This window comes from Varroa jacobsoni, unplaced genomic scaffold (assembly GCF_002532875.2).
Source record: "Varroa jacobsoni isolate VJ856 unplaced genomic scaffold, vjacob_1.0 contig00415, whole genome shotgun sequence".
In the NCBI taxonomy this organism is placed as follows: domain Eukaryota; kingdom Metazoa; phylum Arthropoda; class Arachnida; order Mesostigmata; family Varroidae; genus Varroa; species Varroa jacobsoni.
The window spans coordinates 132,816-156,263 of record NW_019214462.1 but is presented as its reverse complement, the minus strand read 5'-3'; the positions used below and the strand labels follow the sequence as shown (position 1 = coordinate 156,263).

At 38.8% G+C, this 23,448-nt stretch overlaps 2 protein-coding genes across 6 annotated transcripts; one reads left to right on the top strand and one right to left on the bottom strand.

Annotated features, from left to right (window-relative positions):
• Positions 1-267: 267 nt before the first annotated feature.
• ClpX (Caseinolytic protease chaperone subunit) lies at positions 268-13,096 on the bottom strand. Its single transcript, XM_022851834.2, has 8 exons — positions 12,775-13,096; positions 9,017-9,141; positions 8,143-8,353; positions 6,718-6,875; positions 5,669-6,373; positions 4,826-5,079; positions 1,988-2,287; positions 268-1,672 (listed from the first exon to the last, which is right to left on the bottom strand). Exons 2-8 carry the CDS (start codon positions 9,081-9,083, stop codon positions 1,409-1,411), a joined length of 1,959 nt encoding a protein of 652 aa, XP_022707569.1. The 5' UTR covers positions 9,084-9,141; positions 12,775-13,096; the 3' UTR covers positions 268-1,408.
• A 413-nt stretch (positions 13,097-13,509) lies between these two features.
• Gcn2 (eukaryotic translation initiation factor 2 alpha kinase Gcn2) lies at positions 13,510-23,202 on the top strand. 5 transcript variants are annotated; one of them, XM_086972839.1, is made up of 8 exons: positions 13,563-13,656; positions 14,785-14,908; positions 15,452-15,590; positions 15,944-16,162; positions 16,546-16,701; positions 17,021-17,177; positions 17,447-17,632; positions 17,964-23,202. In XM_086972839.1, the coding sequence occupies exons 3-8, from the start codon at positions 15,489-15,491 to the stop codon at positions 21,839-21,841; spliced, it is 4,698 nt and encodes a 1,565-aa protein (XP_086828965.1). In that variant the 5' UTR covers positions 13,563-13,656; positions 14,785-14,908; positions 15,452-15,488; the 3' UTR covers positions 21,842-23,202. The 5 variants fall into 5 exon arrangements, with proteins under 5 accessions (XP_022707568.1, XP_022707565.1, XP_086828965.1 ...); XM_022851833.2 differs by lacking the exon at positions 14,785-14,908 and having other exon boundaries at positions 13,510-13,656; XM_022851830.2 differs by having other exon boundaries at positions 13,536-13,656; positions 14,807-15,590.
• Positions 23,203-23,448: the final 246 nt, after the last annotated feature.

Here is a 23,448-nt window from a genome sequence, read left to right as displayed (position 1 = left end):
TTCCGAACCTCGTAGCCGAACTTCCCAAACGTTTACTTTACGGATTTGGGTGAGATCATTTACTAGATTATAATAAATCACTTAAGCGGATTGTCTGATAGAGGAGTGAAGAATTCTATCACAAACTTCAAACTGTCACTTTAAAATGATCTCCTTCTTCATATATCACACACTTAATTTTGCTGACACATGCCTCGTGTGCAATTTTGCAAAACAGCATGCCGTTATCACTTGCTTAAGGAACTAATTGTATTAAAACGAAAAGAGTATGAGTGGCTAGATTGTTTTATTTACAAGCACCGACTTCACCCCCGTCTCAATTTATTTGTGATTAGGAGTAAAAACTTTAGCTTGGAGATAACCAACTGTTTACACCTCTTGAGATGAACTTTCGGTATTCGCATGTCAATATCGTGATGATCTACTCGTCCAAATACCGCTCCATCACATGTTTGTGTCGTATTAACCAAACATCTATTTACAATTTCAAGCTTTTTAATATATATATTTATTCGGACCAACTGATGTATGACCTTCGGCTCTCATTCCAAACGTTTGATAGGAAGGTTTTGTGAAAATACAAATGCCATTTCGAAAACAGATGAGTAAGCTTTTTTCGGTACCTCTTCTTGATGTCGCTGATCACCGCAGTCTCAGGTACGTCACCAACGAAAAACATTCCCGAAATGCTTTAACGCACTCAAATATTGAGAGAACAGCTTTACAACACGAGTCCTCATGACTGATTTATCCCGTTGGCCCTACTTAGCTCGTTTGCACATTAAATGAAGCAATACACGTTACTCTGCAAAAAGTTCTTTTCGAAATACTATGTATTTTAATATTAAAATAGGGCAGATATGCTACGATGTTGTCTTAGGTTTTCATAACGAGTAAAAATGTCTTGCGCATCGGCTCAACACATCTGTTGGCGAACAATGGAACAGAATTACACTATTGCGGTCATCGCTTTGGATAATGAAACATGAAAACCTCATGTATAAAGCGAGATCGTAACTTCCAAAAACTTCGCTTATTTCCTGTCTAAAATGGAGAAGCAGCCTTTTTTGCCTTAGGCATATATGTTTATATATACTGGTCCTGATAGCTACAAGAAGCCCGGAATTACATCTAAACAATCATTGCAAAACCTATGCAGTCTTATCCACATAGGTATGCTGTATTTCGTCTTCTGAGTTAGCGAAGTTTGACATGAGTGCGTTCTGGCCTTTGCCCATATAACCACCTCATGCGTACAATTGCGTGTTTCATCGGTTTCGCGCTACCTCTAATGGTGGCCCTATATTTCGGATTTTGCATTCAAATTCCTTCTATTCATCACTTTTTTCGCTGGTAGAGAGAAAATTTTTCAATGTACTCGCAGGGTAGTGCAGATCCACTACTTCATTCAGGAATTAATCGCACGTGCGCCCTGTGGACTTTCCTCATCCTCCGCGCTTTTGTTGCCTTGCCGCACATAAGTAGGTGGCGCTGTGCCCTCAACCACCTCTTTCGAAATATGTACTCCGGTGATGTCGCTGCCAGGTATTTCGAACATGGGATCGAGCAGAATCTTTTCCATGATGGCTCGAAGTCCTCGGGCACCTGTTTTTCGTTCCATGGCAAGGTGGGAAATCGAGCGTAAAGCTGCTTCATCGAACGTCAATTCGCACTGAAATATGTACGTAGGAAATAAACGTAATTCCATAGTTAAGCTAAACAATGGAAAGGTTCAGACAGCACTGGACTCGATGCCGCCGCAAGTACGACTACTGTTGGTACGTCTGCTTCAGTTTTTTTAAGTTTCTCATATTGCGCGCCGGAAAACAAGAAAGGTAAACATGGAAAGACATATCGGGCAAAGCTGGCTGCAATCGTGGCTTGATTGAAGAGGGGCAAATAAGAGATATAGCAGACGAGATATTCTTTACATAAAATACTTGAGAAGAATATATAAAAAAAAATGTTAAACTATTAGTCTTCTCACCTTGTCCATACTAAGAAGTACTTGGAATTGCGGAAGAAGCGCATTCTGAGGCTCGGTTAGAATTTGTATGAGCATATTTTCTGTTAGAGAATGGAACGGCACAATAACGGGAAAACGGCCAACGAATTCTGGTATCATGCCAAACTCGATTAAATCACGAGCTTCAACTGCCTTCAGCATTGCATCTTTCTCCAGATTTTCATTTTCGGCAGATTCATGAGCAGCGCTGTTAGCCATATCCTCGGAAGCGGCCGCTCGTCGCCCTCGAGACTCGAGAACTGCTGCCCCAAAGCCTAAGTACTGTAGAGGAGCCAAAAAACCACAAAGAATACTTAATATGCATATGAAACACGAAGTGCATTGCTTCTAGCTTGTCTTGTATACAATGAAATTTATCATGCAGCAGCATAACTTTAGTTAAACAAAACCACTATGACTATTGGCCAGACAAACTTACTAAAATTACCATTAGGGGCATGAATGTGCCCAAAAATCGTAACAGGTTGCATAGAAATGTTTGCAAATCAAAATATTTTAAAAATAGATTATTTCAGCCGAATCAGCGAATTTGCAATTCAAACGATTTATCTGAAAGTTTCAGTGGAGCATAGAATGGTTTTGCATAAGTACGTTCAAAAGACCGCTATCAATACGATCTAGTACATTGTACTTATTACAACAGGGTTGCAAAGGCGGGATGACACAAAGAGTAGCCGTGAGAGGAACAGAAATAGAATTAAACTTATTATTAAACGAAGGTAGAAAATGTTCCCGTATTAAAAAACGCTATCCTATGTTAGCGTTTAGCGAAACCCATCTGAAAAACACCATTGGGTGGCAATAGCGAAAATGCTCAAATCAAAAAATTGAACGTCAGAACATAGGCCGAGGTGGATTCGGCGTCATCTTGTCTGATTACCTCCCAGTCAAATCACAGAATGGGAAGTGCTCTCATATTAAAGAAACGCTTTACTGACAATAAAAGCGAAGACTGGATAGCTATCAACACCAAGATAGGCATTTAGATTTAGGTTTCTCACAGCTGTATACGTACAAGAAACACGAACTAATCGACACGAATCTCAGGCTAACGAGGGTTTTTATGACCACAAAAATCAGGGTACAGGTTGTTATGATATCTGTGGTGACTGGAATGGCCAAAAGTTATCTTCCAGAGAAGGAGGCTTCTATAATCATTAGCGGTCAAAACGAGACTAACCAGAATAAACAAAATGGAAAGATGTAAAGGAACAAATATGGGATAGAGCGTTTGTAATTTGATTGTATCGTATATTATAATACGTGCTTCACATGGTGAAGAAAAAATCAAAGCTTCACATAAAGGTCTCGACCACATCGCTTCCTTTCTACCTAAATGCTCTTGCTCCCAAAAACGAAACAAGTCTAACATAAATAGTCGACAACAAGAAAGCTGCAAACGAAATCGACTAATGATTTAACAAGCGATCACACAAACTTTTGAAACTACTAACTTAAACACAACCCGTAACACAACGAAACTCGAAGACGATAACGGCGCATAAGAAGTGCAGAAAATGTTGGGTACGGTGTCAAGTAGGTTTGCTACAGGACTAGACGGGATACCGGCAACAATATCAAATAAAACCGAGCGAGCTGAAATACGCATATACAGAAAACCTATTTAAAATATTATCCTAGCTAGAATGGATAAACTTCCATGCGATTAGGCTGAAAGAATATTTCAACTACAGAGAAGTTCATCCAGGAAGGAAACCTTTACAGCCTACCGATCCATCGCAATATCCGTTATCCGATACAGAATAACGATAATTATTGCAGCAGAATGGAAAGAGGTATGAATGGATGGACAAACAGGAATTCTTGGAGGAAATGCAAATTGAACTTAAAACGGGTAGACGAGAAGATGACAATATCCTCGTATTGATATCGATGATAGAGACTGGCTTAGAACCAGTTTAAAATACTAACATATGCCTTTTTTGATACTACTAGAACAAGTACTAGAGTCAACGGGAGTAAGCTCCATTAAATACTAGTACAACATTAATCGCAATAATCAATTTACTGCAAAAGAACAAGAGCTTAATTATATGCCACAAAAAGATGAATCCAAATAGCTCAAGACGGCAAAAAGTAACCAACAGGTTTTACAACGTCACCCATTTTATGAGCGCTATACCTAGCAGAATTAGAAGAACATGGATAAGGTTACAGGAATAATTAGGAGTTCAGATACCTCATCGATAAAAACAGCTTCAAAGCACTAGACATTTTGTTTAGCTGGTCTTATTAGGAAGTGGACTGATGCCCGGTTGAGTGCAAAACCCAGGATGGACACGGAATTTAGTTATTTGATCCATTTAAAGTTTGTATCAATCAATTTAAACGTTTCTTAAGAGAATGCTATGATAGAAAATTTAGGAACTAGATCGGTGTCACGCAAAAACCATAGAACTGAAATAGCTAGACCAATATAAACGAACACGGGATCAGTTATTGGTCTAAACCAATATTAAATAGCCACACATTTGTCAAAGACCGTCAACACTAGTTTAATAGGCAAGATAAAAAAGGAGCCTCTTGAGGTGTACCAATAAGGCCAACGAGCTCACGTCCAGGGATGCAATGTGCCAAAGAGCAAAGAGTTATGGTTATTTTCTATCTGGCTCACTTTTCTGTACCATTTTGGTGCTGTGACTCTGTTGAAATAACTGCTACCCTTTAAATGTGGATCTCTTTACTTTCGCAGATTAATGCTTAGCATGGCGGTCTTATGTCCCGATAATTGGTCTATATATCGTGATGCTGCTTTCACGCTGTAGCTTTGCTGCATACCTTATGAGTTTTCCGGCGACTGACGAGCCTATCCAGTCCATTGAATGCGCCCGAAGCAACAAACAAAATATTCGTAGTATCAACCGTCAGGCTTTCACCTCGGAGCTTACGTGAATTCCTTTCAGGAACGTTAACAAGTGTGCCTTCAAGCATCTTCAGCATGCCTTGTTGAACGCCCTCACCTCCAACATCTCGAAGCTGGTGAATACCTGGCACTGCACCGATTTTATCAACTTCATCCAGAAATACGATGCCTGAACGAGGGTCAAAGCATGTGTCATTTCAGTTTCAATACGTTTTAAATGGGAAAAATAATGTAACCGCTCATCTTAATTACTCCGTATATTCTAAAGCACATGATTTATGCTTTCGGTTCTGGCTGTTTTTCAAGATCTAATAGTCAGTCCGCTTCCAAAATTATTTCGACGCATAACAAGATAAAATCTGATGTTTTAACTTACTATGAATTTATATTTAATAAAACATGACATTGTCATACAGGATCATTTAAATTAAACGAGATTAGAATTAGCTAGGAGTATTAACAAACCTTGAATGTGTCCTCAGTCTTCGCAAATATACCTGCATTTAAGTTATACTAAATATCTAGAAATTTTGGCATACGATTCGTGCTTTTTGTTAACTGAGTTATAAAAGTTATATAAAGTGCAATATGGATGGTAGGAAAGCATATTTCTAAATAAGAAGGAGACAAAAATGGATGCAGACGTACTGCATAAGAAAAAAGCCGGCCTAGAAATTCCACGCTAAAATATCTTGAAATTACTTTGAATGTATCTTATTGTTGCGCTGGTCCAGTGCTGCATGTACTTATATACTTGCCTTGCTGTGCTCGTTCGACATTAAAGTTGGCATCTTGAAGCAGCTTGCCAATCACGCTCTCAATATCTTCACCAACGTAACCAGCCTGGGTAAGCGTTGTACAGTCGCAAATTGCGAACGGGACCTCGAGGCAGCGTGCAATTGTCTGTGCAAGAAGCGTCTTTCCTGAGCCCGTTGGTCCCAGAAGCAGAATGTTACTTTTTTCTAGTCGTATATCTTGCGTGATATTTTCAAGAACCTCTCCGCCACGTGTTTGACTTCCTGAGGCTATTTTTTGTTGATCAGCTTCAGCTGCCGACTGGCCAAACGCAGCGTTGGAAACAGCAGAACCGTGTGGTCCTGGAATATGCACCAGTTGAATGGGGGAATCCCGCAGCGTAAATGGCGCGTATGTCGTAGGTTGTGCTGAAGTAGCCTCCGTACTTAATGGTGGATCTCCGGATGTTTGATTCTTCGCTAGATTATTATAGATACGTTTATAGTGGTTATATACAGCTACTGAGAGTACTTTTTTCGCTTGATCCTGTCCGATGACATGCCGATCTAGATACTCATAAATTTTCTTGGGCGGAGGTGGAGCTTTCCGGGTAACGGGTGCCGATGGTTTATTCAAAGATGATTCCTTCGCTGATCTCTTGTTCTCCCCCTCTGGGTCGACAACAAAGAAATGATGGCATTTTTCACATTTTACGAAACGGGTTGTTGCTGTAATGTCACATAAGATCACTGCTTAATATGAAATAATAAGGGCATAGCCCATAACCCCTAATATCTAACGAATAATCCGTAATACCAAACCAAAAAAACTCGTTTATAAGACCACTATTTTTAATAGTAACTGCGGCTGTCGCAGTGACCTAGCATCTATATCTGAGCAGAGAACATAGGCCACACAATATGAAAGTAGATTTGAAAGAGACGGGAGGGAAACGAAAACTTAATATCCTATGCATAGTACATACAAACCTAAGAATGGATAGCACTGTTTTATAAAACAACCAGCCAAGTTGAAATCACAAAGGACTAAAGAACCGAGAAGTTCTGCTTACAGACGAATGTTCCAACGTGTGTACATTGGCTGCCACATTTCTGGCAGCGGTAGCCATTCTTATCTCCACCGGATCCACCTCCACTCGGTGTTGTGCCACTTGTACCGCCTGCTCCTGATGCCGTTGGAGGACCGCTACCCAACGTTGTACTTCGGCTTCTGTTTATCGCGAATACCGTATAATCACCACATAAAAATGTACAAGAAGCGTAGGCGCGGACGCAGTAAGTCAATCGATTAATATTCTATTAATAGTGAATGTCTAGGTTCATCTGTCATATCTCAATGCTAGCACTAGCCTCATTTAGAATACATGCACTCTTAGAGCTCCATATAATATTTTGTTTTGGCTTCAATTTAGAAAATTATATATCTTATAGCCCGACTATAAACTCAAAGACATCATCGAAATAAGAGAGTTCGTAAAACATCTGCTATTCGCGATCATTTATAAACTTTACCCTTTCTGTTGGAAGCTCGTGACTAAGAATAGTAGGAAAAATTACATAAACACGATAGATACAATTCATAGAACCAACTAGTAATACTCAATTAGTTATGCATTGCAGTTCTAGATTGTTTTCCACTTCCACTGGTTTTTGCTTACTAAGAACTTAACCGTACGTAAATTAAGTGCAATTGTTCCGCGTTACACTGATTTGCGTGCCCCACACTGTACTTCCGGCAAATTAAGATCAGGAGTTACTTAATATTTTACGGTCATTATTACTAATCAATTTTGGTCAAAACCCTAATCCCATTCAATCGATAGATAAAGGCGCTAAGGATGGATGAAAGTTAAAGGAACCTTTTGCGGGTAAATCTGTCGCTTCTTGTCGGAGATGGTGGCGAGTAGTAATCTAATGATACAGCGTTCGGTGTTATTATAACTTCCATAGACACGAAGCTTGTATTCTCATTTTTAACATCATTAATCGCATAATTTAAAGCACGCGTTTTATGCTGCTTTAAGTAGTGGAAATTCATACTATGTATTTTTCTTTTTTGTGTCTAGCATGCAAATCATGTTAGAGATTAGTATCGTCGGTCATGTAAGTTTGATTATTAATAGCGAAACATTACCTTTTACCACAAAATTATGTCTAAATAAAACCCAGTATTTTCATGAATATGCAGCCTATCCTTAAACTACCATATATATATAATCGAAAAAATTGTTAAAAAACTGTATCCATCAGTAATATAACCATCCAAATAGAAAATTTTTTGCAGACAGCTAGCGAATGGCACCAAATTGTAACACATTTCTTTTTACTTGTTGAAGAAGCAACATTTTTCATCGAGCAGACGGAAAATGCAATAAATGAACAAATTAGTCACTGATCATCCACTGTCTTTGTTCGCGCTTTGTTAAGCAGTGTTGGTATGTTCAAATGGGATAACCGAGACACAATCAAGTCATCACCTATGAATTCCATCGCCGCCTGAAGGACTATTACTGCCTCGTTGACTAGTGATTTCAGTCTTAGAAGGTGCCTTTGTAATAGCAGGCAGTCCAAACTCCTCGGTATCCAGATAGTTTATTACATTCCCAAGATTCCTTCGACAGGCTGGACTTAATGAAAGACATCGCACAGGAAATGGGGTAGTGTGCCGTAGCCGGTGTAGAGTTCGACCTATAAGTGAAGACGTGAAGGTTATTTTTGTGAAGTTCATTAGGCATCTCAGCTTTTCTAAGTATCATTCACTCAGAACTATGCGTTTTAGCTCAAAAGCTCATGTTTTTGCTGTTTGGCCAGTTGAACGGCTAAAATTTGACCGATCTACTTTACGTATTCACATCATTCTTACATTTTTCGTTAAACAATAGTATAACAGCTTTGAACTAACGTATTTACTCCATTTTTATTATTTTATTGAAAACGAGTATTTGTGGCCAATTTTTTTCAAACGAAAAATTCATTAGGAAACCTGAAAAGTAGCATGTGTTAAATTTCTCCCTGCTTTCGTTTTAGAATTTGCTCCGTTTTAGGGAAGGGCTACATGTTGGGACTACATACGGCTAGCTTAAAGTACTGAATTACATTTATTTTTCGTAACAACAATGAGCAGTGCAACAACTAAGTAAATTTGGAGGGAAGAAATGATATAATGTTCAAGACTGATATGCCTCTAGACAAAAGATTCAGAGAGAAATCGAATAATTGCTAAAGGCTGCTCAAAGTGCTATTTTTATTAAGAGTCTGTGCTAGTCCTTTGAAGATTGTGTAAAAATATATGTAATCAATATTATAATGATGAAACCTAAGTGATGAACCACTAGAAACCCAACAATTCACCTCGATGAGACGATGAAACCATTAAGAGGCTCCGCGTACGTTGAAACGAACAGCGAAGAGCCGACATTTTGAATCAGCTTGAACTTTTCGCTTTAAACTTCTGTAACGTTTGGTTATACTGTCACCTGTGAACAGACAACAAAATAGCAAATTTTGCTCTCTTTAAAACATAGAATTTGCGTTTGTCGCTCATTAGTCAGTTGGAAAAGTAGAATTAGTTGAAAGTAATACTTCGTAGCTATTGCATTATAATGGTAAATAGTGGTTACCAGGATCGATAGCTGTTAAGGCAGTACCAATACCCAATAATGATTCGTCGCTTAGAGTTAATCGTATTTATGCCCAAATACAGGACACTACCACACGCTCCAAGTACGTTTAGAAATCCTTGTGTATTCCCCAACATACAGTAATTCTCGTCATTTCGTTAATAAGGCATTTCATACCAGTACCAACGAAACTATATGCTGTTACACAGCTATTAAATACAGTGTTACTGATACAGGATTGAAAATATCTCACAATTTCATTCACAATTGAATTTACACAGGTCCACAGACTTGAACACCTTTCACAGAAAATCGTCCTTAGACTCTCATATCGTCACTCGTAAGCTATGGAAAATCTCATAAGTTACCGGAATTTATTAGGCTGAGATTTTTCAAGAATTCTTTTCATGTCATTATTTGTAGTTATGGGTGTTATATGTCTTCGTGGTCGTATTTGTGAGGATTCGACGGAGTTATAGCCGAACGTAAGATGAAGTTAAACTTGCGCGAGACAACTTAGGCCACAACATGCTGTAGATAGCAATGCGCAGTAGATACAATAAACAGATCTGCAGGCCATAAGCAAAACTTCCTTTATTGTTTTCAAATGTCGAACTGAACCCACTTTTCTCTACTGTCCTTTGCGCAGCTCTTTGAGCCCGCTTTAGAATGCCCATATTTAATGCTACCCTATCATGTAATGTACGTTATGAAACGCAGAAGTTCAAGCCTCAGCTACCGTTTTCCCATTGACTACACAATGAGGTTAAAAAAAAGTTACCAGTTTTTAAATTGAAAAAAATTAATTAATTGTTATTATTAAAAAAATTTTAATAATTATTTAGGACTGTAATGCAAAAATTTGAAAATACATGGACTAAATATTTAAGTATAGGAAGCATAATCTACTAGCTCTTAGAGCGATAATAAAGGAATCAAAACGTCTAAAATATCTTACCTATTTCTATGGTAAAATCGTACATGTATTTTAAAAACCACGTTTTAAATAATTAAAATAGTTTTTAAAATTTTTTCACTTTAAGGGCAGTCCTTATAGGTAATATCCTAAAGGCAAGTAATGATGTACCTCACCAACACACAGCCTATACATCACTTAGAACCCTATAATCTATTGCCTAAAAATTGATTTCATCCAGACAAAACTTTAGTGCTTTAATTCGGATGTGACACTCGCCGCTTAGCAGGTGGAATCTCATGGATTCGTTGTTTCTAAATTTATACACTATATATATATATATATATATATATATATTTATATAGAAATAAGAAAATGTAGCTCTAATATAGCCCTGTCAGCTCGCTTACCCTTTCTAGAAGAGCCATGTTCGTAAACAATGCCTTTGAACCCAAAGTATACGGGTTTGTTATTAACCGTTAACACTTCTTTGCAATGATACTTTATATTGCGCTTATTATTGTTATTAGTATTCTATTATATCCGTTACTGCTTAAGTAAGTGCGATATACTGCTATGTTCAGCCTGTGTTAGGAGCTGACAGTCTGAACCAAACATCGATCAGCTGTGATGATCTACGCGCGCATCGTGACCTAAAGCAACAATACTTAAAGCCCTGTGTATGCGTTTCTTAACAGAGATGACGTCACCGATGACGTATTAACGAGGATATAAGAAGAAGGTTAATAGGCCAAAAAAGTATAGCAAATATGATTATCTGTCGATGGGTTAGCTAACACAAAAAATTCATTGTTGTACTAAAGTCTGTGAGGCCGATTGGATGCGGGGGGGGGGGGGGGGATAAGTGAGATATCTGTGACTTCGGTGAGTGCACGGAAACGCGAAAGAAAAAGTAGAAAGTGTGGTTAAACCGTGTGGTCAACTGCGTGTAGTCGCGAAAATGCAGTCACAGGGCTAATAACACACGTTCAAATATAGATAATTAGGTACATACATATAAACATAGATAACACACTTCCTACCAAAGTTTTATTCTCGAATGTGAGGAAATGAAACGTGTGAGCCATCAATGACATAGGTATCGCTGATAGAAAAGGTCTCGAAATGACGCCCCATATTTTTTAACATTTGTATTCTAAACGACAAAAATGTACAACTGGGAAACAACCTAAAGATATTGCTGTATCAGATGCATACCCGCTAACTGTAAACGGTAGCACCAGCTGACAGATACTTCATACACTCCGCGCGTAAAAAACATCTTCGATAGGCAACTTCAGTCAATTTGCCAGCATAAAAACGGTTGACTAACATTTTGCACATCTTCACAGCATACATATATTTTATATATATGATATAATAATCGTCAAACATCTAGAAATATACAAAAATAGAAATATCACAGGTGGAATTCCTTTTTATGACAAATACAGAGGTTCTGTTAATTTTTACTGTTCATTAATTCACAACTGAAATAAACCTATGCGTTATAACGTACACGCGTAACCTCTGCCATCGGGGGAGGGGTATGCCGGTAACCTTGACACGGAGCCGCCTTGTCTGAAAGCGACGCAATGGCAACGCAGTGGTTGTAGGGCCCACTGCAAGGTCACAACGCATGCTGACTGTATTGCTGCTAGTTCATTCCTTCAATGTCCACAAGACGTACAAGATCCTATACAAAAATATCCACAGGCCGACCCTCGCATTTCATACATCAACAACATGACGCACGATTCCAACTCATCGAATAGGTTATCTAACTCTCGAATCAATATAGCTATGAGTTGTAATACATTACCTCCTATACCGTAACCTAGCTAATTTTGTTATTTCTCCAATGGCATAATAATATTAAGCAGGTAAAGTCCTGTGAAATTTTCGACATTTAACGGTACCGGCCTTTTTGACCATCCAAAAAAGACTGATATGCAGCGAAATTCTTATCAGGAAAAACAATTTTAACAGAGTTTTGCTTTGAACAAAGTGTCGAAAACAGAGGGAGTGAATACGATAAAAACTACTGAGTTTATGCCTACCGAAGACACTCACGAAACAAAGCTGCCAAACACGCCTGAACACGCACAACTGCACAGAAACTTTTTGAGATCAAATATTTATAGTAATGTCTCAATCAAGATACGCCTATGAACCCACAGCAAACAGCTCGGCGAGAAAGAGTGTAAAATGATATAATTACGAGAATCAGTTGGGCACAATTACAAAAAACTGAATAATATTACCTCGTACTTCACGCTGCTATTTAACAACTGCCCAACAGAACTAAAGGAGATGAGAGGCTTCACTCAACTAACATCGTCTAAAGGATGCTTTTCATGTGTCCCTCGTATTGAATATTGTGTACTATGTATTAATATGATTATTGGATTCTTCTGTGCGTATTTCATGCACCTTGTTTATGAACGATGTACGGGTGTGCTCGTCAAAAAAAGAGTAATTAGGTGCGCAGCTGTTCGAGGTAACAGCGTTAATAACAATAACAAATCAGTCGAGAGGGACCCGGGTAGTTCCGGGTCCCGACTATTGCATACCTGTACAGAGGTGGTGATAACCAGATTGAAATTTGAGCCAGTGTCTATCCTGGTTAGTCTGCAGGACTAGCACCACCAATGAAAAACAGATGAATTAAATGGGTCTCCACAAGCATGAGCTTGAGCTTGCTTGGGCTGAACGAGTTTCAAAGTCGTCGTTATCACTGAACAGACACTCGAAGCAGAGCCCCCTGCACAGAGAAGACTATGACGAACTGTTCCTAGAGACACACGATTTCACACAGATAAACAGACCTAAAACGGGCATATGGATAGACGTTGCTGCCGTAGATATTGATATAGTGTAACGACAGGGCAGTCGACTGCTGTTACTGCGGCTGCCGTACCTTCTCAGCTGCTACTGCTGCTCGTTCCCTGGTACAGTAGTGGCGCTGCAACAGTTCGACAGCCTTGATAAGAGTTTCCGAAATTTAACGTGTTACCCAGACACGGACACTCTCCATATACATTAGACACAAAAAAAAGCACGTAAATACAAGTGAATCGCATGGCAACCTTCAATTTGGCGCTCACATGCTGCTGAAGAACCGATATTGGCTTACTGTATTGCCTATTGGATAAGAAAAAGTATCCCTCAAACGGATGCGGTTGCTGCGACTACAACAAATTGCAGCGAGGCAGACAACGCGCTGGACAAGAGTCAAATCACAGAATTGGTCATTAGTGAGGTTTTCTGTGTGTGTAATGCTCTGTTTTGTATCACAGTCGAACCACATCATCGCGCGGTACGTTTTTTGTGGCTCGATTCGTATCACATAAATAACACAGCAAAACAGAGAGTTGGTGCGTGGAACTCCGAGACTACGTGTGCAAAAGTGCTTACCGTTAACATTTTGTTCACCTCTAGACAAATGTAGCTATGTAAGTTGGCGTTTTCATGTTTTTGTTGTTCGAATCCTTCTGCATCTCCTTTTTCGAGGAGTTGGTTTTGCTTTCACTACTAACAAAAATAGCTAAAATGTTCTTAATATCGTCTTAACAGTGTCTGTGAAACAGATACTCACTTCATCATCATGGATCACTGGTAATTTATAGCTCATATATGAAATTAACAAGTACGGTACGCTTAATTCTTAATTGGTTTTCTGTAGAAGTGCTGTTTTGTTCGCGCCTCGTTATTGTTGTCGTGCATTCAGATACAAGTTTTAACTCGGCTTCACGCCGCAGCTGGTTTTCATTGAATAGAATAACAGTGTCAGCTAGGATGCCAAATACTGAATACGATCGGCATGTATAGTTCGGATGAGCCTTCCAGTCTTTACAACCGTGTTTAAATAATCTATCATCTACTGCACTGCAGATGTTATTGTAGAGTTACCTATTACCGCCATTGAGATGATTGTGTATTTAATGCGTGTCTTTTGTGGGTCTACGTTTTTTTTTATTTATTCTGTAGCGGCAGTCGAAGTCTATGCATTGCGCGAGATTGTACAGGCTTCGTAAAGCTTTTTATCACGTACAGTCCACAGTACAAGGACTGCTACATTATTTAGATAATAACAACAATAATCAGTTAAAATAAAATAAAAAACAATAATTGTCATATTAATAACAATTTGAGTCGTATATATATATATACATCTGATGAAATGTTGCTTAATCTCCGTGCATATAATTGTATCATACTCATGTCATTGAAATAAAGGCTTGTTTATGTCATATTTAATCCGTGCGTTCGGACATCAAATCAAGCGATGAAGTGTACGTGCACACGTGTTATTTTGTGATGAAGGACCCTAGTATGTTGACAACGGTTAGACGGCTACCAACAGCACCCTATCACTGCTGTTACATACTGTAGAATTGTATAGACCCTAAATTATATTGATAGAATGGTACTAGTGAACGCACATATATATAGTACTCAAAAATGACTAACTATATGCTACTTGAATGGTATGAGAAAGTTGAGGCAAACTGATTTATGACACATGGTTAATGAGTTTAAATTTTTGGCGCAACAAACACACTTGGGTGATGGAAGAGAAGCGGTAGATTACTGTATTTGCAGGGTTGTTTTCCGGCTTCTTTTGGCGCCGTGTTCGGCTGAATGGCACGTTTCACTTAAGTTGCACAAGTCCTCAAAGATGGAAATCTCGAATGTGTATTTAGGGTGAGTGTCAAAGTTTTGTTTCTGGAAAAAGCAGAGTCATGTTTTATCATGACAACTTCCTCCTTCACGCTCCTTTAGTGACTCGCCAAAATTGTACGAATTTAATTGGGATGTTTTGCACCACTCAGGGTATAGTGCCTTAGTGATCTTGATCCTTTCGATTACCACCTTCGATCCCTGCAGAATGCTCTTAATGGAAAGTATTTTGCGCCTTAAGAAGATGTATGAAACTATATTGACCGCCTCTTCGCATATAATACGATTAACTTCTGGATTGAAATTTAATTGAGAAGTTGCTCAAAACATGAAAACGTCTGTGGACGTTGAAGTTATTTTTAGATTTCGATCCATTCAGTCTCTCCGTATGTAGTAGTATCTTATCATGGCAGAAGTGGTCGAGACTATTCCAGCGGCACGAATTTAAATTTTAAACATTATGCTCGATGATTTTTTTCAAATTCCAGCCGAAAGAAAGACCGGTTTTTTAGCACTTTAGTTTACCAACATCGACTGCGTCAGTGTATAGTTTGGCTTTATTTTCAGCCGGCGTTGCGGACGAGGGAAGCTGGAAGCTTAGAGGATGTCCACTTACGGTGAGAGACAGGACGAAGAGCTCGAGGTGCTTCAGTCGATCTATGTCAACGACGTTCATGATCTACGACCGAAAAAAGTTAAATGGAAGGTGAATGATCTTCTGTTTTGCGTAAAGGAATTTTCCCATGTTGTATAATTTCGTGCGAAATATAATTCTGCTTTTAATATAATCATAAGGAATCATAGTGCTTCATTTACTGAAGCGTTTCGTTTCCGGCCCCTCATACCTGATGATACAAGTAATCGAATTAATATATTCGCATGTATGTATCTTTCTGCAAACTCATACTCTATAGATACAACTGCTGTTGGCCAAGTCTTCAAAGTGATGAGTAGGAAAGCATTTAGCTTTGTATACTAAAAAAAGCTTTGATACGAGAACAAATAACCCATCAGAGATAACGTATCTGCTTCTCACTACCGGCTGGGTTTAATAATTAGATATGGCATCCTTTGGACGTCAAGATTCGTCTAAGACCACAGAAGTCTATGACCAACAAGGAAAGTCATGCGGAGCTTACATTACGCGTAACATGCGGTCCGACTTACCCTGATAGCGTGCCATCATTTGAAGTTTTGAATAATAAAGGCGTGCCAACAAGTGCGACAGATCAACTTATAGTAGAGATCAACAAAATGGCAGAAAATTTAAAAGGAGAGGTACGATTAATATTTCATCTGTAAAATTTGTTAACTTTAAAAAGTAGGTGTGACAGGGTTCTAGTAGTGAACATATTTTTCAGATGTAACTAATAATAGTAGATTAGCTTACAAATTGACTGTCAATTTACAACTAATTCTTTTGACCGAAAATTGGCTGTATTTTTTAAATACAATAAGCACCGTTTTTTTTACCGCAAATATCGTTTATCTGCTGTTCTTTGGTTTGTCATATAACGTTTAGCGATTTACTATTATTTAGTTTTGTAAACAATTCAATGGCATTGGCCCGCCAAATATGATACATCATTAATCAGTCATTCTTTAATTCGTAGGACTTGTTAGATCTAGATTCACGGGAAATAACTTGATTGGGAATGTAGGTAATGATCCTGAACGTGTGCCAGTATGTGCAGGAATATCTCGTTCGCTTCAACAAACCAAGGGCACTGTCAATCTACGATGAGATGATGCAGAACAAACGCAAACAGAAGGAGCAACTGGAAGAGGAGCAAAAAGCTCTTGAAGCTAAGGAGCAGGTCATAAAATAACTACCAAAATTACTTTTAATTGTTAAGGTGAATTAGCTTATGGTTAAGTGCTTACGAAATGCAGTTTGGGGTCATACATGATTGGCTGATTGGATAATTTTAGTTCCACAATCCTTGTAGTAAATTCAATCTGAATGCGCTATTTTTTTATTCGTTATCTCAAAAAATAAAACACCAAAAAGTTTAGAGCAGCTTGACCAAATAACAGCAAATTTACCACACAACTGGTCGTCTTTTCAGTAGTCTACGAAAAACAACTAGGTTTATTTTTGACAAATCAACCTTCGCGTTATTGCTTATCTGACAGGAAGAGCAAGGAAAGGTAATCGATCAGCTTGCATATCAGGTGAAAATGAGACAGGAGCAAGTAAGAGAAGAAGCTCGCCGGCGAAGGGCCAACTCAAGTGGACAGAACGATATGCGTCTTAGCTACTCATCGGACAAGAGTCCAGATGACTCTGAATGTGGGTAGTCAACATTAATAAAGTTGTTTTTTCTACATATAATTATTCTAACACGGACAAAATCATAGAGCTATCTCCTCTTTTTCAACCCAAGCGTAAAACCATAAAAACTGAATGTATAATTTCGTATCATATCTTGTATTGAACCGTAAGAGCATATCACTTGTTAATGTTAATTGAAAACGTAATATACATCATCTACGAAAAACCGCATTTTGGATTTGAGAGAAATTGTAATTACTAAAGGAATATCTCGTGTGCAATTCCAGCAAGCGGAACATCGTGCAAGGGTCATAAAGTTGTACAAGTAAAAATCACAGTAAGTGGTAAAGAACGAACATTACATCGGGGTCGTTGTCTAGGACATTCTTCGGGTGGGAGCGTTGCTTTTGTTGCTATGGAAGCTGCGACCGGAGAGACCTTTTGTCTGCATGAATGGATCTTTACACAAAAATGTACGTTCATATATTTTTATACCGTATAAAAGTAGCCATAGGGAATTCAATACAGTATAGGAAAAATGATTATATAAAAAGCGAAATATAATTATTAACAAATAGTTATATTTCGCTTTTCTTTACATCCTACTTTACATACCCCTATCTATATTATAAAAATGTGAAATTAATGCTAAACGATTTTAATTTTAACTCAGTTACAATAATTGTGTGAGATGATCGTAGCTTTTACGTATAGTATTTACGGTACCAATTTTTCCTTTATCATCCCTCTGGCAGTTAACGCTAATTTTATAGACCGCTAAATAAGTTGTTTTTATTATTACAGCTTCGAGCCGCTTGAAGGAATTCGAGTTGAACTCGTCCCAGCAAATGCTTCTGAGTACGGTGGACTCTCAGTTCGGTATTCTCTGTCGAGTTCAACATCCCAACCTGGTTCGATACTACGGAATTTTACAGGAACCTCAGAAAGATAAAATAACGATATCAATTTTGCAGGAAATGCTAACTGGGCATACTCCGCTAAAAATGCATATCTCGCAAGGTATTCCTCTGGACCTACAAGTGTTGCGTTCCTACTGTCAAGACATCTTGAACGGACTTCTTCATTTGCATGAGAACGACCTTAGCCATGGAGGTTTAACTCTAAGCAACGTCTTTGTTAACCAACGAGGTGTTGTTAAAATCTCTGATTTCGGAGTAGTGAAAAATCTCGATGATTTAATGAGGAGTCTATTTGGTGGTGAAGACTCGTCTAAGCCAACGAATGTCATGAAACTTGATGTTTACTCAGTTGGCCTATTGTCGTTGGAATTGGCACAGGGCTCAAGGATTCATGAAAACATAATTAAAATTTCATCGTTGTTTCCGAGTGACTTTCAGGATTTTCTTAAAAAGTGCTTTGCAAGGAACGAGAATGAACGTTGGGAAGTGAGTCAATTGCTAGAACATAAATTTATTACGAAGAAAATTATTTACAAGTCCCAGATCTCAAACACACCTTCAAGCACGTCCGACTTGGAGTCTCTTGAAACGGATAACGCCGATGAAGGTGCGATCGCCAATAGCTCAAACAATATTCCCGTTTCGTACAATGATCTCCCAAGTACTTCTCGCTTAAAAACTGAATTTCAGATTCTTGAGTTTCTCGGCAGTGGTGGCTTTGGTTTAGTGTTAAAGGTGCGAAACAAGCTTGATAGCAATATCTACGCAATTAAGCAGATTCTCCTTGAGCCCTCCAATAGGCATTTAAATCGCAAAATCATTAGGGAGGTTTGTCTTTTATCTCGACTAAATCACGAAAATGTAGTACGGTACTTCAATTCGTGGGTCGAAGTCGTTGCGATGAAGACTGATATTGAAGCTGAATTAGGAACATCGCCTAAAAAATCAGATTCACTATCATTAATGCTGAACCGGGTTGAGCCACATTTTGAAGCTCCTCCGATGGTTGATACGTCGGTCGAATGGAGCGTCTCTCTGAGTTATGTAATGCCAAAGAATGCCGTAGAATCCAGCGATAGTTCCGAAGGTGAGCTTTTCGGTATAGGGCACAAGTCCGAGTCGTCGGACATCATGTTCGAGCATTCTGCAAATAGCCCTCCGTCCAATAACGATAATGACACAGGTGAAGTAAGCGAGGTAGATTCGGCATGTCAGGTGCAATATATGTTTATTCAAATGGAGTTCTGTGACAAGTTGACATTACGCAACGCGATCGACGGTGGACTGTACAAAGACGCCGATCGTATGTGGAGGCTATTTCGGGAAATCATTGAAGGCCTTGTACATATTCACCAACAAGGAATTATTCATAGAGACCTCAAGCCGGTAAACATTTTTCTCAGTAAGACCGATCGAGCGAAAATCGGGGACTTCGGTCTAGCTACAACAGCTAGGGGTACTAGGCCAGAAGAAGGCGATGTCATTAAGTCCCCCGATTTCGGAACCGAAAGCAGGACGGGAAGGGTCGGCACTGAACTTTATACAGCACCTGAGTCCGAAACAGGGGGTGTTTATACACAGAAAGTAGATATTTACTCATTAGGGGTAATTTTCTTCGAAATGTCTTATCCTTGCAAAACCAAGATGGAACGAGCGAGAAATTTAGGGAATATACGGCTGCCAGATATTAAGCTGCCACAGGATTTCGAGAGCTTTCTCAGTCATCAACAAGTTCATCTGGTTAAATGGTTGCTGCATCACGATCCCTCTAAAAGGCCAACATCAGTTGATTTGCTCAGCTCAGATTATTTGCCCCCCCCGGTCATTGAAGAAGCTGAGCTAAATGAAATGCTCCGACACACAGTTTCGAATCGTCAAAGCAAAACTTATAAGAAACTTGTGCACTCATTATTTAGCCAACAAATGGACGATGTGTGGGAGTACACTTTTGATATGGACGATGTTCAAAACTCGGATACATCTCTTCGGAACTCTGCTATTTTCTGCTGTGTGCGTGAGAGAATTGAAGCCGTTATGAAGCTTCATGGGGCCCAAAATGTGTACGTACCATTGCTGATGCCGCGTAGCGGTCGTGTTGAGGCCGATGAGAACATGGTGGAGCTCATGGACAATCAAGGAAGTCTTGTGAGTATACCGCACAATACGCGAGTCCCTTTTGCGCGATATGTTGCTCGAAAGGGCATTCCATTCATTAAACGATATGCAATAGATAGAGTGTTCCGTTCGAGGCGCATTTTTGGCTGTCATCCGAAAGAGCTATTCGAGGCTAGCTTTGATATCGCTAGCACCCATATCGACCCCGATGAACGGCTGCCACTGATGGAAGTGTTTTCAGTTATTGAAGAAGTAATTTGCCAATTTTCTTTTTTGGACAAGTTAGATTTGGGACCCTATCTGCGCATCAATCACTATGGCTTACTAAAATCGTTACTATTATATGCTGGTATCAATGATGAGACTAAGCAATTGAAAATACTCAAATTACTGAGAAACCGATACGTGTCCAAGCTGAAAATTCAAAACCAGCTAAGTGACATGAGTCTTCCGGAGACCTGTATCAACATGATTTCACAATTCCGGGAAGTAGAAGACTCAATGGCTAAGATTATTGCAATGTACCGTTCAATAATTCACAACAAAGGTGCAGCCGGAGCTGCAGCGAAGAGTGCGCTTGAGGAGCTTGACACCGTCGTAACATTACTCGAGAGCATCTCATTCAAGCTGCCTGTTGTAATCGTTCCTTGCCTCGTACATAATGCCAGTCTTTATAATACGGGGTTGTTGTTCGAAGTGAAGCTCCGCACAAATAAACGTTTGAAAAGCGGTCAAGATGTTCTTGCCGTCGGTGGTTGCTATGATACGCTAATTAATCGTTTTCGGGTACGCTTGGCACGTTCGGATGTGCTTCCTCAATATCGAGCTGTCGGAGTAAGTTTTACAGTTGACAAACTTGTCAAGCTAGCTATTGAATTCGAAAAAGTTTCTTACGTTGATTCGGTTGTTTGCACAACAGCCCAGAAGGCCATGAATAGAGAGAGTGCGCTCGTATTGCGGACCCTTTGGCTTGGGTCTACGAGCAGCACGACGATGAACCCTACCTTAAGCGTCGAAGAGGTATCCCAGATCTGCCGGGAAATGAATGTGGGCCATATACTACTGCTCAAGGACACGGATCCAGAAATGGTGAAGGTGCGTACGTTTGACAAAGATAAATATAGTGAACGAAGAGTGTCATTCAAAGATGCACTGGAGTTAGTTGCTGCGAGCCGACAGGAAGTACAGTCAGTAAGTAGAGACTCAGCGACCACCACTAGGAAAGAAGATAGGCCGGCTACTTTGGAGAGTCTCATTAAGGTGACACTGTTGTCACAGGAAAAACTAAGTGCTCTTCAGAGAAAGCGCGCCGAGACTCATGTAGTAGCAATTCTCAAGGGTCCACTGTTTAAGTGTATTAACGACAAACTTTTTGTCGAGGTGCTTGCGGTTGACATGGGTTTGCCGCAGGTACGACATATTGCTGCGAACCTCAATGTTGAAAGTGATGAAAAAGCGTTTCAAGCGAGTGTCAAGGAATTACTCGAAAAAATTGATTCGTCTTCGATGAAATCCTATTATGAAATCATCTGTGATCGAGTTCGACAACTCGTATTTGAAAATAGTGTTTGCGCGGCCTTCGTAATATTTGGTCGTAAAGACAACTCATTCAAAATAGTTGTTTGTCCTGCCAATTGTAGGCTTTAAAAAGCCGATAAACGCTGTGATCTGCATCTGTCCAATAACGGGCGTATTCTAAAGTAGGTACATGAGTGAACTAGGTAGTGCACAAATGGATAAGATCAATGCCTAACTAGTCATAGGCCTAGATTAACGTACAAGCATTTCCACGGGCTAATGCCTCGCGTACGTGCGTCAAGTGTCATAACACCTAGATATTTATAAATATAGTATTCAAGGTACATGCGAATTATTAGGGCAGCCGTGTCCTATATGCAAGCGTTTACGTGATTAGTGCGAGTAAAATGTTTTTCTATTTACTTTCCCACTGATGATTGATTTAAGTTCATGCCTCGTTGAGTCTTTCATTATTGTTCAGTTTCGGGAGCTCTTCCATGGCTACTGTCGCGGAAAATCAAAAACACTTAATGTGAGTTAATTCAGTCGATCATTAGCTGGAATCTTTTTCACGGCGTGACAATTGGTGTGATTATCAATGTAATATAAGGGTGCATAATGTCATGTTAGAAGAGTTGCGTGTAATGTAATCTAGCTGAATGGCTTCAGCGATGTTGATTTACTGTTACAGGTTATTCACACGTTTTACATTACACAGTGTGTAATGCTAGAATGCTACAAGAAGATACATAAAAATTAAAAAAAAATTTAATTAGTGTAAAAGTGATTATAATAATATGAGTGTAGGTCAATTGGTCTGTAAGATGATGACGCGGAAGTGTACACAATCTCTTTGTATTTTAAATAGTGCTTATATTACAAATCTCCAATTAAAAGATAATTTTCATGAATTTCTAAAAGAAAATCATTTTTTTATAAGATTGGGTATTGTAGCAAGTTTTTAATGTAAACATCATCAACTTTGTGGAAATGTCGAATAGTTTATACCATTATATATTTCTATTATTAATTTTAGCAGCAATAAGATAAGGCAACTGAATACTTTTATTTTTTCCAACTATGGCCAGTAATCATATATATACACTACAGTAACGCAGATATGGCTCAATTTATTAACGACGTGCAATGACTGCTGAATAGGTTAAAGTCATTAACGCTAGAAGTAGACGTTTATGAAAATGACACTTGTTGTGAGAGAAGTGCGGATTTCGTGCGCGCGACTCAAATACATCGAGAGTATACCAGTAAGAGCTCTTCTAACAATATCGGCTCATTAATGATGAAAAAAGGCTGTAAAGGGAAAGGAGAGGGACAGAGGGATAGACTCACTTTGTTCTGGAAATTATATGTAAAAATCCAATAATTTTTGAAGTAAATTATACTTTTCAGTGATTTCACAAGATCGAAGGAGAAAATGTAGTAAAAAATGTATTGCGTGAGAATAAATGGCATAATTGTATCACAAGCCACGATGTATGTATTTATTATTTTATTATTTTAATTACTATTAAATATTAAGTAAATTAATAATCTAAATTATAATTGTTTTCAGTAAATGATTACAATTATAAAAAGTGAATTACGGACAACCTCGAGAGGAACTAAACACATGCTAAGTACACGTAGTCTTTTAAAAAATAAAAAACAAGTAAAAGTTACTTATATATGGTACATTGAACATCCTTACTCGTTACTTGTATCTACTGTCACAATAA

Coding starts and splice junctions, on each gene's coding strand:
- ClpX (XM_022851834.2), bottom strand. CDS start 9,083: ATGTCGGCTCTTCGCTGTTCGTTTCAACGTACGCGGAGCCTCTTAATG. Junction 8,354..9,016: donor GGTTTCATCGTCTCATCGAG/GTGAATTGTTGG, acceptor CTTCACTTATAG/GTCGAACTCTACACCGGCTA. Junction 6,876..8,142: donor GGCGGCGATGGAATTCATAG/GTGATGACTTGA, acceptor CGCGATAAACAG/AAGCCGAAGTACAACGTTGG.
- Gcn2 (XM_022851833.2), top strand. CDS start 15,489: ATGTCCACTTACGGTGAGAGACAGGACGAAGAGCTCGAGGTGCTTCAG. Junction 16,702..17,020: donor CTCTTGAAGCTAAGGAGCAG/GTCATAAAATAA, acceptor CTTATCTGACAG/GAAGAGCAAGGAAAGGTAAT. Junction 17,633..17,963: donor ATGGATCTTTACACAAAAAT/GTACGTTCATAT, acceptor TTATTATTACAG/CTTCGAGCCGCTTGAAGGAA.